Source organism: Xenopus laevis, chromosome 9_10L (assembly GCF_017654675.1).
Source record: "Xenopus laevis strain J_2021 chromosome 9_10L, Xenopus_laevis_v10.1, whole genome shotgun sequence".
NCBI lineage: Eukaryota > Metazoa > Chordata > Amphibia > Anura > Pipidae > Xenopus > Xenopus laevis.
The window spans coordinates 121,516,369-121,531,843 of NC_054387.1; the positions used below are offsets into that span (position 1 = coordinate 121,516,369).

At 41.0% G+C, this 15,475-nt stretch overlaps 2 protein-coding genes across 2 annotated transcripts in view; one reads left to right on the forward strand and one right to left on the reverse strand.

The window, feature by feature from the left end:
- Nucleotides 1–1,719: 1,719 nt before the first annotated feature.
- On the reverse strand, nucleotides 1,720–11,874 carry LOC121393080. The gene is made up of 2 exons (XM_018236608.2): nucleotides 11,739–11,874; nucleotides 1,720–4,190 (listed from the first exon to the last, which is right to left on the reverse strand). Exon 2 carries the CDS (start codon nucleotides 4,179–4,181, stop codon nucleotides 1,986–1,988), a length of 2,196 nt encoding a protein of 731 aa, XP_018092097.1. The 5' UTR covers nucleotides 4,182–4,190; nucleotides 11,739–11,874; the 3' UTR covers nucleotides 1,720–1,985.
- Nucleotides 11,875–11,999: 125 nt separating this feature from the next.
- The window catches only part of chtf18.L (chromosome transmission fidelity factor 18 L homeolog), a 42,600-nt gene continuing 39,124 nt past the window's right edge, over nucleotides 12,000–15,475 (forward strand). Inside the window, 1 exon segment of the mRNA NM_001091152.1 lies at nucleotides 12,000–12,141. Within this exon segment, the coding sequence (NP_001084621.1) occupies nucleotides 12,057–12,141 (85 nt within the window). The 5' untranslated portion in view covers nucleotides 12,000–12,056.

The window sequence follows — 15,475 nt, forward strand, 5'->3', positions numbered from 1 at the left end:
TGGTCTCCCATACATTTTAAAAAATGATTTCCTTCATCGCTGTAATAATAAAACAGTACCTTGTACTTGATCCAAACTAATATATACACTCAGTCTTTATTGGAGGCATAACCAGCCTTTTGGGTTTATTTAATGTTTAAATGATTTTCTAGTAGGCATAAGGTACGAAGATCCAAATTACGGAAAGATTGGTTTTCCGGAATGCCGCAGGTCCTGAGCATTCTGGATAACAGATCCCATACCTGTATTTGATTTCATCTTCTATTTGTTAAATGACACTAGTGCTCATGGGCCCACAATTCATGAATTTGAGATGCATCTTTAATGCTTTATAAATACACAACACTACTCTGAAAAGACACAAATTCATACGATACAAATTACATTGAGCAATACTCACAAGTATTTATAAAAGTTGTTGTAATAATGAACATTGTGGCTATGAAATGCATAAAAATTTCACACAAATGCGCTGTTGCCATACAATTCTTAATATGGGCTTATTCAGGTTTGCAATAAAAAATGAACAGTCATGTATATCCTCAACTTGTATGTAGTAAATACTATATACGGATTTGTCCATTAAAACATTTCCATTAACCTCTTGACTGCCTGCCACATTTGTTTTGATTACTTATTCATATTCAACCATGAACAGTAAAATGTACACTGACAGGAAATAGGGTTCCGGAAAAAAAATAAATAAAATAAGGCGCAGGAAGTTTTATGATCTACGGGAGGCATGGGGTTAAAAGCAGAAAAATGCACACAGTTCTTAATGTAGTCTATATTTAGAGGACCTCAAAAAAGTCACTTTCATATTTACATTACTAAGAGAAAAAAAAAATCACAGCTTTACAGAAAGTTACAAGATCTACAACAAACCCTATAAAAGTTGCAATCAAAGACAAGTATAATTTCCTGCGACCGGTGTAAATGAAGGGTTAAATATAAAAACCATGCTGAGGTGGTGATTTGACATAGCACACAAAAAAACCCTCAGGCATCAAAAGGGTCCTCCCTCCCTAAGAAGATGCCCTACAATTGCAAGATGCACAACACAATGAAAGGACTGGTTTGTTAAAGGTACAGTAACACCAAAAAAAGATAGTGTATTACAGTAATGAAAATATGATGTACGTATAATGTGCTGCACTTGTACAAGCGGTGTGTTTGCGTCAGAAACACTATGAGAAAAGGCACAGGATATAACAGAAAACGCTCTGTAGTATACAATGGGATTCTTCAGATCATATACCTGATCTACGGTGTATCCAGGGTTTGAATGGCCTCCGTCATAGCAGCACAGCAGCTTGTTTATATAAACAATAGTAGTGTTTTGGAAGCAAGCACACCAGATTTACCAGTGCAGGGCACAGATTTTTATAATGTAGTTTTTATTTCTAAATTACACTGTTACACTGCAATAATTCACTCTACAATATAAAATTTCATTCCTGAAGTGTATGTTTTTCAGTTGTAATATTGGTGTCGGTCAGTGGGACCTGGATTTTACTATTGAGTGCTGTTCTGAGATCTACCAGGCAGCTGTTATTTTGTGTCTGGTAACCTTCCCATTGTTCTGTTGTTAGGCTGCTGGGGGAGGGGGGTGATATCAGTCCAACTTGCAGTGCAGCTGTAAAGAGAGACTGAAGTTTATCAGAACACAAGTCACATGACTGGGGGAACCTGGGAAACTGACAATATGTCTAGCCCCATGTCAGATTTCAGAATAAAAAAAATCTGTTTGCTCTTTTGAGAATCAGATTTCAGTGCAGCCTTCTGCTGGAGCAGCACTATTAACTGATGTGTTAATTTGTAATTCCTTTAAAACACTTTCATGTTTTGGTGTTACCGTTCCTTTAACTTTTTTTGCAGACAGTGATCATTGTTGCCTTAAAACAATAGAAATAAGATAGGATACCCTTTTAATTGTTCTCCTTTTGGGTTCTGATATTTGCAATACAGTGCATAGCAAGGCGTATCTAGACTGCAAGGCTTGGGTTAACAGAGCACAATTTTATAGCATCCACCATCATGCGCAACAAATGAGCATTCGAGTCTGGTTTGGACAGTGATTTCAAGGTCCGCCAACTGTAATCCATCTTGAGTCTCTCCTGGGCAGCACCACCAGATGTTTCTAGGGAGACCTGAGATTTTGTATGCCCCATGTGTACATTTGCATTGTATGCAAGAGCCGCTAGTTTGGTCCTTGCATCCACAGAATCCATCCTAAGACGGACTACACCAGGCCTATATTTCTGAAGGAGACGATGGTATAACAAAATCTCTCTGCCGTGGCTAAACTGAGAAAGACGGGTCAAGTCCTTCGTCAGCTTGAAGGAAAGAATCACTTCACGTAAAGCATGGAAGGCCGGACACCACAACTTAATCCAGGGAAGTGGCCGCGAATTACGAAGGAGAGCTTTATGGTCGCATGCATGGCATACTACGGAGCCGCCCCACTCATGGTGATTAGTAATGTGCATTAGCAGCGATTGCCACTTTTCACGAAACAAGGAAACGTTCCCTTGACTAGTTTTGGAAGACCATTCAAAGTGTAGAATGATCGCAGGTATCCACTTGCTAATCTGTGAGCACTTCCTTTTTTTGCTGGCAGACACCAATTGTCTTTTTACCTTTTGGGCATAAAAGCCAACATCATACTTGTGAATGATAGGACTGTACTTCTGACACATGAGTTCTTCAATAGCAGAATGCTGGTCTGTTGCAATGGCCTCAACAACGTAATTATCTTTTAGAAGTCGATCTAAACATATTTCATAGGCTAGCTGTTCCTTTGCTAGGTCCTGTTTTTGACTGGTTTTAGACTTCTGAACCACCTGAAAATCTAGAATTAGTTTACTCTGGGGTTCAGTGAACGTGTACGTAGAGACCTTTGAGTTGTGACCATCCCCAGAAAGGCACAGTTTTGTATATCCTACGGTATCTTTGAGCCGTCTACGCTCATTAAGCCAATGGCGATCGATTGTAGGAAATAGAAATGCACGCTGGTATTTACGGTAAGTGTCGCAGGAAATTAGCTGCAGGCCCATCAGCTGACTAATTTCTTCAACCTTTGAAAATCTAGAACCGCTGAAAAGCAGAGCAGCTGATGCCAAAAGATTGCCCAGTGCAACATCTCCTGCTACAGGCTGGCTGTCCCACAGATGAAAGCGGTGGCCTTTGGAGCACCTGCCAACTACAGACAAGTAAGAGCCCTTCACTTGCTTCTCAAGTCCAATGATGGGGGAACGGCAGTCCACACCAAAACCACAGGAAAGCTTGTGAAGCAAGACATCAAGGCAAGACTCAAATACGATAAACTTCCGTTGATGCGCAATATCTAGAACTGCAGTATCATTGCCCATGGGTAAGGTGTGCTCTGTACTTCTATTACTGCTGGACTTGTTTTGAATGCGGTGTCTTACTTTGTGGGAGGATGGAGTGGAATCCATAAAACTGTCTGCTTTGGTTATTTCTGGTATCCCAGAATGAAATGGATCTAAATTTACGGAGGGCTGGTGAGTCTGGGTGTTATCATTGTTACTGCTATCATTATCATCCACCTCCTGCTCCTCATCTCGGCTGTTTTTATTATTACTCGTGCCCATCAGATCTTTTTGACAATCGCGACCGACTGTAGGTTTCTGGGTGCTTTTCCTTGAAGAGCTTGAATGGTAGTAGTGATCGTGCTTTATTTTCCATCCCTCACCAGCTGTATTAAACTCGAATTCTGGCCACTGTACACCAGCTTCTTTGTAAAACATTGCTGGATCCGTGGATGTGCTTGCATCAACCATTTTAATTTTCATACACCGACCACAAGGTCGTTCCGGGTACATAAAGTAGCGATTGCGAATAGCGCTGCGCCCTCTGCTCTCTGGGGTGTTCCAAGCAAATATCGTGGGCACTGCATCTGCTTTCAGTCCCTTTGAATAGCCGAATTGGACGAAACAATCAGAGGAAAAATGGGCAGAGCAAATTCGATAGGAATTCTGTTTCTTTCCATCCAGGACTTTCTGTGCAAAATCATCAATGTCGCCAACATTTTGTCCGATGTTCACGAGCCATTGTTTTATTCTGGAAAGGTTGTTTGGGAATCCGTGCAAGGCGATTCCAGGAGAAAGGCATTTTCTTGCTGTGCTGTGATGACAACCACGGACTATGCAAGATGGCATTGTTTCAATCTGAAAATGCAGTAGTACAATTGTAGTGAGATAAATAATTAACTTTTATCTATAAAGTGCCAACATATCTCACAGCACTGTACAACACATGGGTGCATACACTGAACACAGATTAGATAACAAAACATAGACCTAAAATGAGTGGTGAAGAGGGAACTGCTCAACAGAGCTTACATTCTAAAAAAAGAAATAGTCATGAGAAGGTATAGGGATGGGCAAGAGCAGCGAGACATGTGGCACTGAGCACTGCAATTTAAATGACAAGGAAAGGCTTCAACTGCATCACACATATCATAAAGCCCCTGTACCTCTTCGCCAACTTTATTTTTTCAAAATTCCGCTCATGTCTCCTGCAGTGCTTTTTCAAAGTTTGCACAACTTCCCCTTCATCACAGCTGCCGTTTTAGTTATTAATACGTCATTAATATGGCGCTGCAGAACTCATTGCGCATGTGTAAAACTGCAGGACAGCAGGGCTAGCAGAACGGGGAAGGATGATAGAAGGAGGCAGAAGCAGCATTAAAACACACCGATGGGCTCACAGGAGAATTTACTACTGAAAACTAGCCGATCAGTGTGTATTTCTTCTGTAGAGAAGCGCGTCACCATGGCAACCTTCGTAGGCTGCTGCCATTGGCGCAATCTTGCAGAAGGCAGGGCTTCTGGGTTCAGTGTACCTTATTGAAAACGAACAGGCGCACTCACAAAGATTGTTTATGTCCCCGAGCTGCCTGTCCACGATTGTTCTGAGCATGCCAGAAAGTCTTGGTCTTGATGAAAGAGTGATGGATCATGGGAATTTTACATAATGAAGTAAGCTGTTTTGCCTAGAACATGGGGATAGCACTGACAAAGCTCTTAATGAAGAGGAGAATGGAAATAATGAATGGCATCACTGTAAGTATGGCTTATAATAGAGGTTAACTCATTCCTAACCTTTCCTTGTCCTTTAAAGTAAGCCTTATCAGAAAGGTCCACCTAAATATACCAGTAAACCCTCAATGTAATGCTGCTCGGAGTCCTCTGTCAAAAGAAAAACATTTCTTTCCTTCTATTGTGTACTCATGGGCTTCTGTATCAGACTTCCTGCCTTCAGCTTAAACATCCTTGCCCCGGGCGTGAGCATGCTCAGTTTACTCCTCTCCTCCCTTCTCAGGTATGGTAAAACATTCTGCAGAATAAATATAACATTCTAGCTTGCACTATTGCAGCTAATCTATTGGCAATAAAATGCCTCTGTAGCTTTTCCTTTAACAAAACAAAAAAATAATATTTATAGTAAGAGTGTAAAGAATGTACAACTTTGGACAGATGGACAGACAAATGTAGTAAAGGTATGGGATCCATTATCCAGAATGATTGGGACCTGGGGTTTTAATGGATTCTTCTGGATATCAATACCTTAAGTCTACTAGAAAATCATGCAAACGTTAAATAAACTAAATAGGATTGTTTGGCCTCCAATAAGGATTCATTATATCTTAGATGGGATCAAGGACAAGGTACTGTTTAAAGGGATACTGTCATTGGAAAAAATGTTTTTTTCAAAATGAATCAGTTAATAGTGCTGCTCCAGCAGAATTCTGCACTGAAATCCATTTCTCAAAAGAGCAAACAGATTTTTTAATATTCAATTTTGAAATCTGACATGGGGCTAGACATATTGTCAATTTCCCAGCTGCCCCAAGTCATGTGACTTGTGCTCTGATAAACTTCAATCACTCTTTACTGCTGTACTGCAAGTTGGAGTGTTATCACCCCCCCCCAGCAGCCAAACAAAAGAACAATGGGAAAGTAACCAGATAACAGCTCCCTAACACAAGATAACAGCTGCCTGGTAGATCTAAGAACAGCAGTCAATAGTAAAAAACCATGTCCCACTGAGAAACATTCAGTTACATTGAGAAGGAAAAACAGCAGCCTGCCAGAAAGCATTTCTCACCTAAAGTGCAGTCACGAGTCACATGGCCAGGGGCAGCTGGGAAATTGACAAAATGTCAAGCCCCATGTCCGATTTCAAAATTGAATATAAAAAAATCTGTTTGCTCTTTTGAGAAATGGATTTCAGTTTAGAATTCTGCTGGAGTAGCACTATTAACTGATGCGTTTTGAAAAAAAAAACATGTTTTCCGATGACAGGATCCCTTTAATTATTACAGAGAAAAAGGAAATCATTTTAAAAAATTTGGATAAAATGGAGTCTATAATTCTGAGCTTTTTGGATAACAGGTTTCCGGACAACGGATCCCATACCCGTAATTATTTATCCATCAGGCACAGAACAAATGCCGCTTCAGTGACTGCAGAGGACCCTGGTGTATGTAGATCATATTAGGAAGCTACTCCTGTGCAATATCAATACATGTATGGGACCAGAATGGAATCCAGTATGCTTGGGACCCGAGGTTTTCTGGATAATGGATCTTTCCCTAACTTGTATCTTCATACATATCTCCTATATGTCATGTGCCTTTTCTCCTTTTTCCGCTTTGAATGTCTGCCCACATGGCTACAAAGCAGCTTGTTTATATAAACTATAATAATGATTCTGAAGCAAACCCACCAGTTATACCAGTACAGCGCAACAGAACATTACTTTAAATAACTAATTTTTTTTGGTATTACTGTTCCTTTAAAGAGGGACAAACAATCACAGCCCGGCAATCACACAAGCAAAGACAGACTTCAGTTCCCTATCAGGTCAGTTTAGCTGCTGATTGGTTCCTGGCTTACAGTGCAGTGTACCGTCAGCTCCCCTGCACAGACTGGGAAAGGAGGTAGTGGGTAGTCAAAAAGATGGGCGGGACTAGTAGTGTTTTTGAAGAAATTTTCAATAAACCAGCCCAAAACACTACCCATTCACAGCCAATAGGACCTTCGGCATTCTTGGCTCAATTCAAGTGAAAAATCAAGAAAGCTGTCAAGAATCATAACCTTGTTATCTGGTATATTCTAATATTTCCCACTGCCTGTAATGGGGGGGGGGGTTAACTGTGAGTGTTTGAGTAGGTGACAAAAGAAACACACTGTGTAGGTAATAACCCTTTGTAAAACGCATGCCAAAGTAGAAATCCCATCAGAAAACCTTTGTTTCTATGGCCATTGTGATAGAAGTAAAAAACACAAAGGCTGTGATAAAAGAAGTAATTATATAAACCTGCCTGTATTTACAGAAAGTTTGCCCAGGACCAATTAAAGGTGCATAAAGATGAGTTAGCAGCGCACATCTTATATGCACACCAAGACAGTCACAAACAAAGGGGTGAAAGAAGGCAGTTATTTACGCAAAGCCCATTATCATTAGTTAGTTCATTTATTTATAGGGGAGTGTGAAACCAAAACAATGCTTGGTTACTGCTTTAGAATTGTTTTTGCTCATTTTGAAAAAAGTGTGCATATGGTGGATACTACCCCTTTAAGCAGCACTGATTTAAAGGAACAGTAACTCTGCATTATAAGAGTTTAAGTAATTCAAATATAATGTTCTATGTCCCTGCATGAGCACAATTGGTGTGTATGCTTTAGAAACACTACTGTCATTTATATAAACAAGCTGTCCTGCTATGGCAGCAGCCAGTCAAAGCACAGATTACATAGCAGATAACAGATGCACTTTGTTGAATACCATTGTATCCTGTTACACGGAATATGTTATCTACTCAGTAACCAGAGCCTTTTCTCCTTTTACAGCTTGAATGGCTGCCCCTATTGCTACACAACGGCCTATTTATATAAACGATAGAAGTCGTTCAAAAGTATAACACAACGTTTACTAATGCTGGGCAACAATACATGATATTTTTGGCACAGAGTATTTCTTAGAGGGATTCTTTCAACTTTAAAGGGATACGGTCATGGGATATAAAAATGAATCAGTTAATAATGCTGCTCCAGCAGACTTCTGCACTGAAATCCATTTCACATAAGAGCAAACAGATTTTTTTTATATCCAATTTTGAAATCTGACATGGGGCTAGACATAGTCAATTTCCCAGCAGCCCCTGGTCATGTGACTTGTGCCTGCACTTTAGGAGAGAAATGATTTCTGGCAGGCTGCTGTTTTTCCTTCTCAATGTAACTGAATATGTCTCAGTGGGACTTGGATTTTACTATTGAGTGTTGTTCTTAGATCTACCAGGCAGCTGTTATCTTGTGTTAGGGAGATGTTATCTGGTTACCTTCCATTGTTCTTTTGTTTGGCTGCTGGGGGGGGGGGGGTGATATCACTCCAACTTGCAATACAGCAGGAAAGAGTGATTGAAGTTTATCAGAGCACAAGTCACATGACTTGGGGCAACTGGGAAATTGACAATATGTCTAGCCCCATTTTACCTTGTAAAAATGCCATTATATCAGAGCTGCACAGAGATGTTTACTCGTCTGTGTCTATGCTGAAATGAGGAGTGGGCGTGTCTCTTCTTTCTCCCACAGGAAATTGTTATCACACTGACTGACAGGCTGAACACACACACAGCAGGGAAAGCCCTTCCCAGGTTCCTGCCCGTATCTCTCATCAGCCTGCAAACATGCGGATTCTCCCTGTATCTAACCTTATACTGATCCTGCACAGTGTTATTTATTTTTAAAAAATTAAAAGGCTTTGATTTATTTTCATATGTGCTGTACATGTGGGAGGACGGTAGCTGATTGTGTAGGTGGCGATTGGGGGAGGTGAATGGGGAAGGCATCAGAGTGGTGATCGAGTTAGGTGGACGGGGAAGGCAGCAGGAATGCAATCGGGGGAAGGCAAAAGCAATAGTGTAGGAAAGTAATGTGGGGAAGTGCATGGGGAAAGCAGCGAGGGGATAATGGAAAAAAGAAGGGGGAGGGCAGCGGGGCAGTGCCTCCCCCATCTGCCTGCCCAGTCCTGCCTAAAGCTGGCCATAGACGCAAATATCTGATCGTACGAATCGAGGATTCGTACGATTTTCGGACCGTGTGTGGAGAGTCCCGACATTTTTCGTCCGGCGGAGATCGGTCGTTTGGTCGATCGGACAGGTTAGAAAATTTCTGTCGGCTGCCGATAATATCTCTGCGTGTATTGCTGATCGTACGAATTTCAGTGGGAGACTGTCACTAGCTTTAGTTGGACATAGATATCGTACGATTGCTGTCAGGGGCAGAACATTGCTGATCTGTTCTTTAACTAATCTGACTGGTAAGACTTTGATCTGAATGGTTAGTGGCGGGTCGGGAGATGGGAAAGTCCGAACGTACGATGATTTGTACGATCGGATCTTTGCATCTATGGCCAGCTTAAGTGGATATGCTGTTGCTTCTGCCTTTGGAACAGCCGTCGGCCGCTGAGAGATATGGAGAGGAGCCTTGGACCGGAAGTATGGTGGGCTTAGTGCTGTTTTTTGGATTTTTGATATAAATTTGACCTGAAATGTGCAAAAATAAAAATGTATTCTATTTCATGTTCATAAGCATATTTTAGTGCACTCTGAAATTTTATGGAATATGTCCCCTTTAAAAGTTACATGTCTTGGTGTTTTTTTTTTAGTTCTATACAAACAAATTTTTTTATTATGCTATGGCCTATTCTTAGGAAATGTTTAATTGGTCTTCATTATTTTATTTATAGTTGTGTGAGTGATTTGCCATCCTCTTCTGACTCTTTCCACATTTCAAACGAAGGTCATTGACCGCAGCAGCTGAAAAACGATTGCTCCATGCATGCGTTTTTTTGGTTATTGTCACGTATTATGCCTTATCTTTCCATTTAGACCCTCTTCTATTTATATCCGTCTTTCTTTCAAACCACTGCCTGGTTGCTAGGTTAAAGTGGACCCTAGCAACCAGATTGCTGAAATTGCAAACCGGAGAGCTGCTGAACAAAGAGCGAAATCACAAACAGGCCTGGACTGGCATTTTTACCGGCCAGGTGGCAACCCTACGACCAACTGCAATTTGTTAGGGGTCCCCAACCATTTTTGGCCCGGGGACCAAAAAAGAGCAACATTTTTTTCCAGGGGTCGAGATGGGTTGGAGTCCAATTCAGGGCGCTCCGCTTAAAATGTTCGGCGGCCAAGTTCAAGACTGTCTGCAGCCCGGTTCTTGCCAGCAGCCCTGCTCTACATCATACTAAAAGTTAATTTAAAGGTGAACGACCCCATTAAAAGCGAGTAAACTTGAACCTGGGCAGTAACCCATAGCAACGAAACCAGTGATTAGATTTGACCAACTCCCAGAAATACTAAGGGGCAGATTTATCAAAGATTGAGGTGAAATTTCGAGCTGAATTTTCCGAATTTAAAAACTTCGAATTTCGTGCTGAATTTTTCAAATTTAAATACGTAGAATTTCGAGCTGAATTTTCCGAATGAAAAAATTTGAATTTCGAGCTGAATTTTCCGAATGTAAAAACTTTGAATTTCGAGCTGAATTTTCCGAATGTAAAAACTTTGAATTTCGAGCTGAATTTTCCGAATGTAAAAACGTTGAATTTCGAGCTGATTTTTCCGAATTTAAAATTTTCGAATTTCGAGCTGATTTTTCCGAATTTAAAATTTTCGAATTTCAAGCTGATTTTTCCGAATTTAAAATTTTCGAATTTCAAGCTGATTTTTCCGAATTTAAAATTGTTGAATTTCAAGCTGATTTTTCCGAATTTAAAATTGTCGAATTTCGAGCTGATTTTTCCGAATTTAAAATTTTCGAATTTCGAGCTGATTTTTCCGAATTTAAAATTTTCGAATTTCGAGCTGATTTTTCCGAATTTAAAATTTTCGAATTTCAAGCTGATTTTTCCGAATTTAAAATTTTCGAATTTCAAGCTGATTTTTCCGAATTTAAAATTGTTGAATTTCAAGCTGATTTATCCGAATTTAAAATTGTCGAATTTCGAGCTGATTTTTCCGAATTTAAAATTGTTGAATTTCGAGCTGATTTTTCCGAATTTAAAATTTTCGAATTTCGAGCTGATTTTTCAGAATTTAAAATTTTCGAATTTCAAGCTATCTTTTGTGTACTTAGACGAGGGAATAGTATAACTTCGATTCGAAGTTGAAAAAAACAAAGAAATTAGAAATTTATCACGTATTGTCTCTAAAACTTCGACTATTCGCCACCTAAAAGCTGCCGAAGTACTTGTTTTGGCCTATGGGGGGACCTCCTAGAACCTGTACGGAGGCAATAGGTGGAGTTTGAGAGATCAAAGTTTTTGGGTGAAAAACTTCTAATCGAAGGAGACATTCCATTTCGATCGACCACTTCGAGCCCCAAAAACCTTCGGCCTCTATTCGATTGGTCTTTTTGAATTTGAAGTTCAAACTTTAATAAATCTGCCCCTAAGTGAGCAAAAAAGTAAATGGTTGCCGCAGTTTACGGCACTAGTGTAAAATGTTCCTACTGTAAATAAACCACATCCCACCCCAACGCCCTAAATATTAATGAAGGCCACCATCGGGCCCACCCTGCTACTGTTAAACTACATCTCCCACTCTGAGAGTCGCGGCTGGACGAGAAACAAGTACAGGTTGCCTTCAGCTCAGTTATTGCTTTTAGCACTTAGCTAGCGCCTATACGTAGAAAAAGTCACATTACCTGATCAGTGCGTAGTTTCCTCTGATACAACTAGCGCGCAACTCGACAGCAATGGTTGTTCCGCCGTATCCGGAAACACGTAATCGTTCCCCTAGGAACCAATCGCAGAGCGCTTTCTGGAAGAGCAGCCAATCAGAGGTCCGGAGCACGACCAGCCCGATGAACGTCAGAACGGCGTCCGCGAGGAAGTGGCTGTGATTGGCTGAGGCAGAGTGTTGGCGCGAATCTTAGCAGGAATCCAATGGTACCTTGCAGCGAGTGGGGGGCAAAGCAATGGAATGAGAGGTGTCACAGGCAGCGGTCGGTTCGTGATTAGCCATGGAGGAATATGACTTGTACGGAGTGGAGGATGATTTCGAAAGCCAGTTCGCCTCGGAGCTGGAAGTGCTGGCCGAGCTTGAGGGTGAGGGGAGAACAAGAAAACAATATCATAGTTCTCACATACGTGTGACTCTGCCTGATCCTTGTAGCACTACAACTCCCACAATGCTCTCTGCACTCAAGGGCAGGGGGTGGTTGGGAGTTGTTTTGTAAATAGCTAAGATTCTAGAAGATACACTTCTACCTCATCCTGTAACCCGAAGTGTATGTATATTAAAAGGAGACCTATTATGTAAAATATAATTATGTACCAGTGCATTCTACTCATTTAGATATAGAAGAATTGTGCGTAAAAAGTAGTGTTTCAGGCTGATTTATTGGATATTTCTGCAAAAACCCTAATAATCTCTCCCTTCTCTTCCACTTCCTGCTCCCTGAATTCCCAGGCTGTGCAGGGGAGCCGTGGCTCTCAGATCACTGCACTGTAGGACAGGAACCAATCAGCAGCTAGCAGGAACTGAAGCCTGTCTGTGCTTGTGTGAATGCAGGGCTGTGATTGGCTGTCCCCTCCTACTGTGCTTCTGGCAGTGATCATTAGGACACGCCCACTAGTGATGTGCGGGCCGAGAATTTCTCAACTCGACCCTAACCCGCCCACTCCCTACCCGCATCTGACCCAGACCCGCTGCTCCCCTTTATTTATAGACCCGCGCCCGCCCCACAGTGACGTCACAAAAGGGGCAGGCGGAAGTCTATAAATTCCTGCGCTGGAAGCCGGCAGTACTAGGTGCGGGCAGGGAGAGCAGGAGAAGAGCTCGACCGACCTGCGCATTTTGTCCAGGGGTCAGCCCGGACCCGCAGGCCTCGGATCGGCTCGCACATCACTATCACCCACCGCTCATTTGAAACACAGACAGGGACCAGGGAACATCTATAGGGAGCTCCAAAAAGGGGCTATTTTTAAAGATAATATTAATTTTAAGCACCATGTAAAAGCAAAACCATATATTATAACTGCCTACAAAATTAGTTTTTTTTTTTTTTCATTTATCCTACATGTCGCCTTTAATTTCTATAGTGCTCCTTGAGGGTAAAGAACTGCATAGCAGAACAACGAATTAGTAGAAGAAACGGGGTCATTGCAATAATAAATATTAATAATTACATTATTAAAGGGCACCTGTTGGGTAAAAATGTTGTCCCCAAGCTTTGTGCCCTAGGCACTTGCCTAACTCTGCCTTCCCCTAGTTCCAGCCCTGAATACAGATGAAGTGCTCCGTGTCAAGGAGATAAAAGGATGGAGGGTAGGGCTGCCTTACAGTCTAAATGGGAGGGTAACTTACAGACACAATTCAGAGGGCTATTAAAGGGCCATAGGTTAACAGTGTGTGACACTGCCATGTATAAGTGTCAGGTCCCAGTTCAGGTCTTATCCAGGTGCTCCAAGAGGTGGGGCTGAAGGTTCCTTACCCAATCATTTTGGATTTTTTTTTTAGCGGCAGGTCGGGAGACGAGGACGTACGATTGTTCGTCCGATATTGAGGTAAAGTCTTTGCGTCTATGGCCAGCTTTACACGTGGTGGTTTGAGTTGGTGTAAATATACAGCGACAGCCTGACATACTGACAAAATACACGTGGTGGATATATAGAGTGTGGGTCAGTTCGGCCATATTAGTATAAACTACTACACTATATTAATCTTTATGCTATTTACTTGTTTGTTGTTTTAGCGCTGACTCCAACCTATTGAAACACCAGTTTTACCAGTGTAGGACAACACTGCATTATTCTATTTAATACAGATCCAAATTCTGTGTAATAACTGAGTTGGTGCTTTATTCTGGGGTACTCTGTTGCTCAGGAGTTCCAATAGCAACCAGAACAAGAAGGAATATGATGTCACTGATGCATTCAAAATCTGCTGACTATTCTCGGTTTGTTGAATAAACCAAGAATATTTCAGCACATTTTGCATGCCATCTGATTCCCTTTTCATTTTTTGACGTTACTGTTCATTTAACAGACCTGCGCAAGCCTGATTTCTGTCTCTGTGTATTCCGCAGCATTACTGATCCCCTTGCATAGATATTTCACAGGACCTGGGGCATCCAAAATATCTAATGTTTTCTTTCTATGTCTTTACTTGCCTCCCCCTCCTTGTAGTAGTGTCTTCACATCACAGTTACATCACTCTAAATAACCATCATAAATAAATGGCTTGCGTTCTATATGTTCCCGCCATCTCTGGTATATTGTTTGCTTCAGAAGTTAAAGGGGGTACGTTTAAGTTAACTATTCGTATGTTATAGAAGGTTCTAAGCAACTTTTCAATTGAACTTTTTTTTACAGTAGAACCCCCATTTTATGTTTCTCGGGGAACCAGAAAAAAATTTAAAATCCAGGGAAATGTATTATGCATAATATATAAGTGGGACCAGAAAACAACAATGTAAATGAGGGGAAACTTAAAATCAGGGGATGTAAACTGGGGGTTCTACTATATTTAACATTTATAGTTTGCTTTCTACTTTTTCTACTCTTTCCAATTTTCAAATGTGGGTCACTGACCCCATCTATAAAACAAATGCTCCACAAAGCTACACATTTATTGTTATTGCTTTTTATTACTCATCTTTCAATTCAGACCTCTATTCCTATTCCAGTCTCTTATTCAAATCAGTGCATGGTTGCTAGGGTAATTTGAACCAATAGTTGGCCTTCGTTGTTGTAAGACCCACTAAATCAGACAACTTCGAGGCAGACAGACATGGTGTTTGAGTAACTGGCCCACAAGTTAGTTCAGTGGTTGTCAGATTTCTTCAGTTTGAGCTTCCCTTTGGAGCTCCAACATTTGCTTGTAACTTTTATAGTTGCATATACCTTCCTCCAAACTAATCTTCAGTTTAGGATAAATGCATTGATGCACTGGCCCTTATCTGTTCCAAGTTGGCCATGGATTTTCCACGTTCACCCATAGAGAAATCAATGGATCAGATCTTTTATTCACTATATTTTACCAGCCCGTAATAATTTGTCCTGGGGAGGAGATCATGACATGTGGTTAAAGGGGACCCGTCACCCAAAAAAATTATTCAAAATCCTATTTTATCAGATTAGTCAAGCAAAATGAACTTTAATTACACTATAAAAATTATTTGGATCTTGTTTCCTTCAGTCTGGGATTTCAAAATTTATAGCAAGCAGGCAGCAGCCATTTTGTGGACACTGTTATTAAGACAAGCCTTGTATCATATCAGAATCTTGTTTGTGCACCAGAATGGGGGACCAGATGTCCATCCCCATTGCCCTGGCTACACAATTAAATGGTAAAAAGAACAGGGGGAATATATGGAGAGCAGTGACATCTAAGAAGTGCTGAATGGAAAGTGAAAGTAATTGTCTGCCCCGCCTCTAT

What these genes read in the sequence shown, in the direction of transcription:
- LOC121393080 (XM_018236608.2), bottom strand. Translation starts at nt 4,181, where the DNA reads ATGCCATCTTGCATAGTCCGTGGTTGTCATCACAGCACAGCAAGAAAA.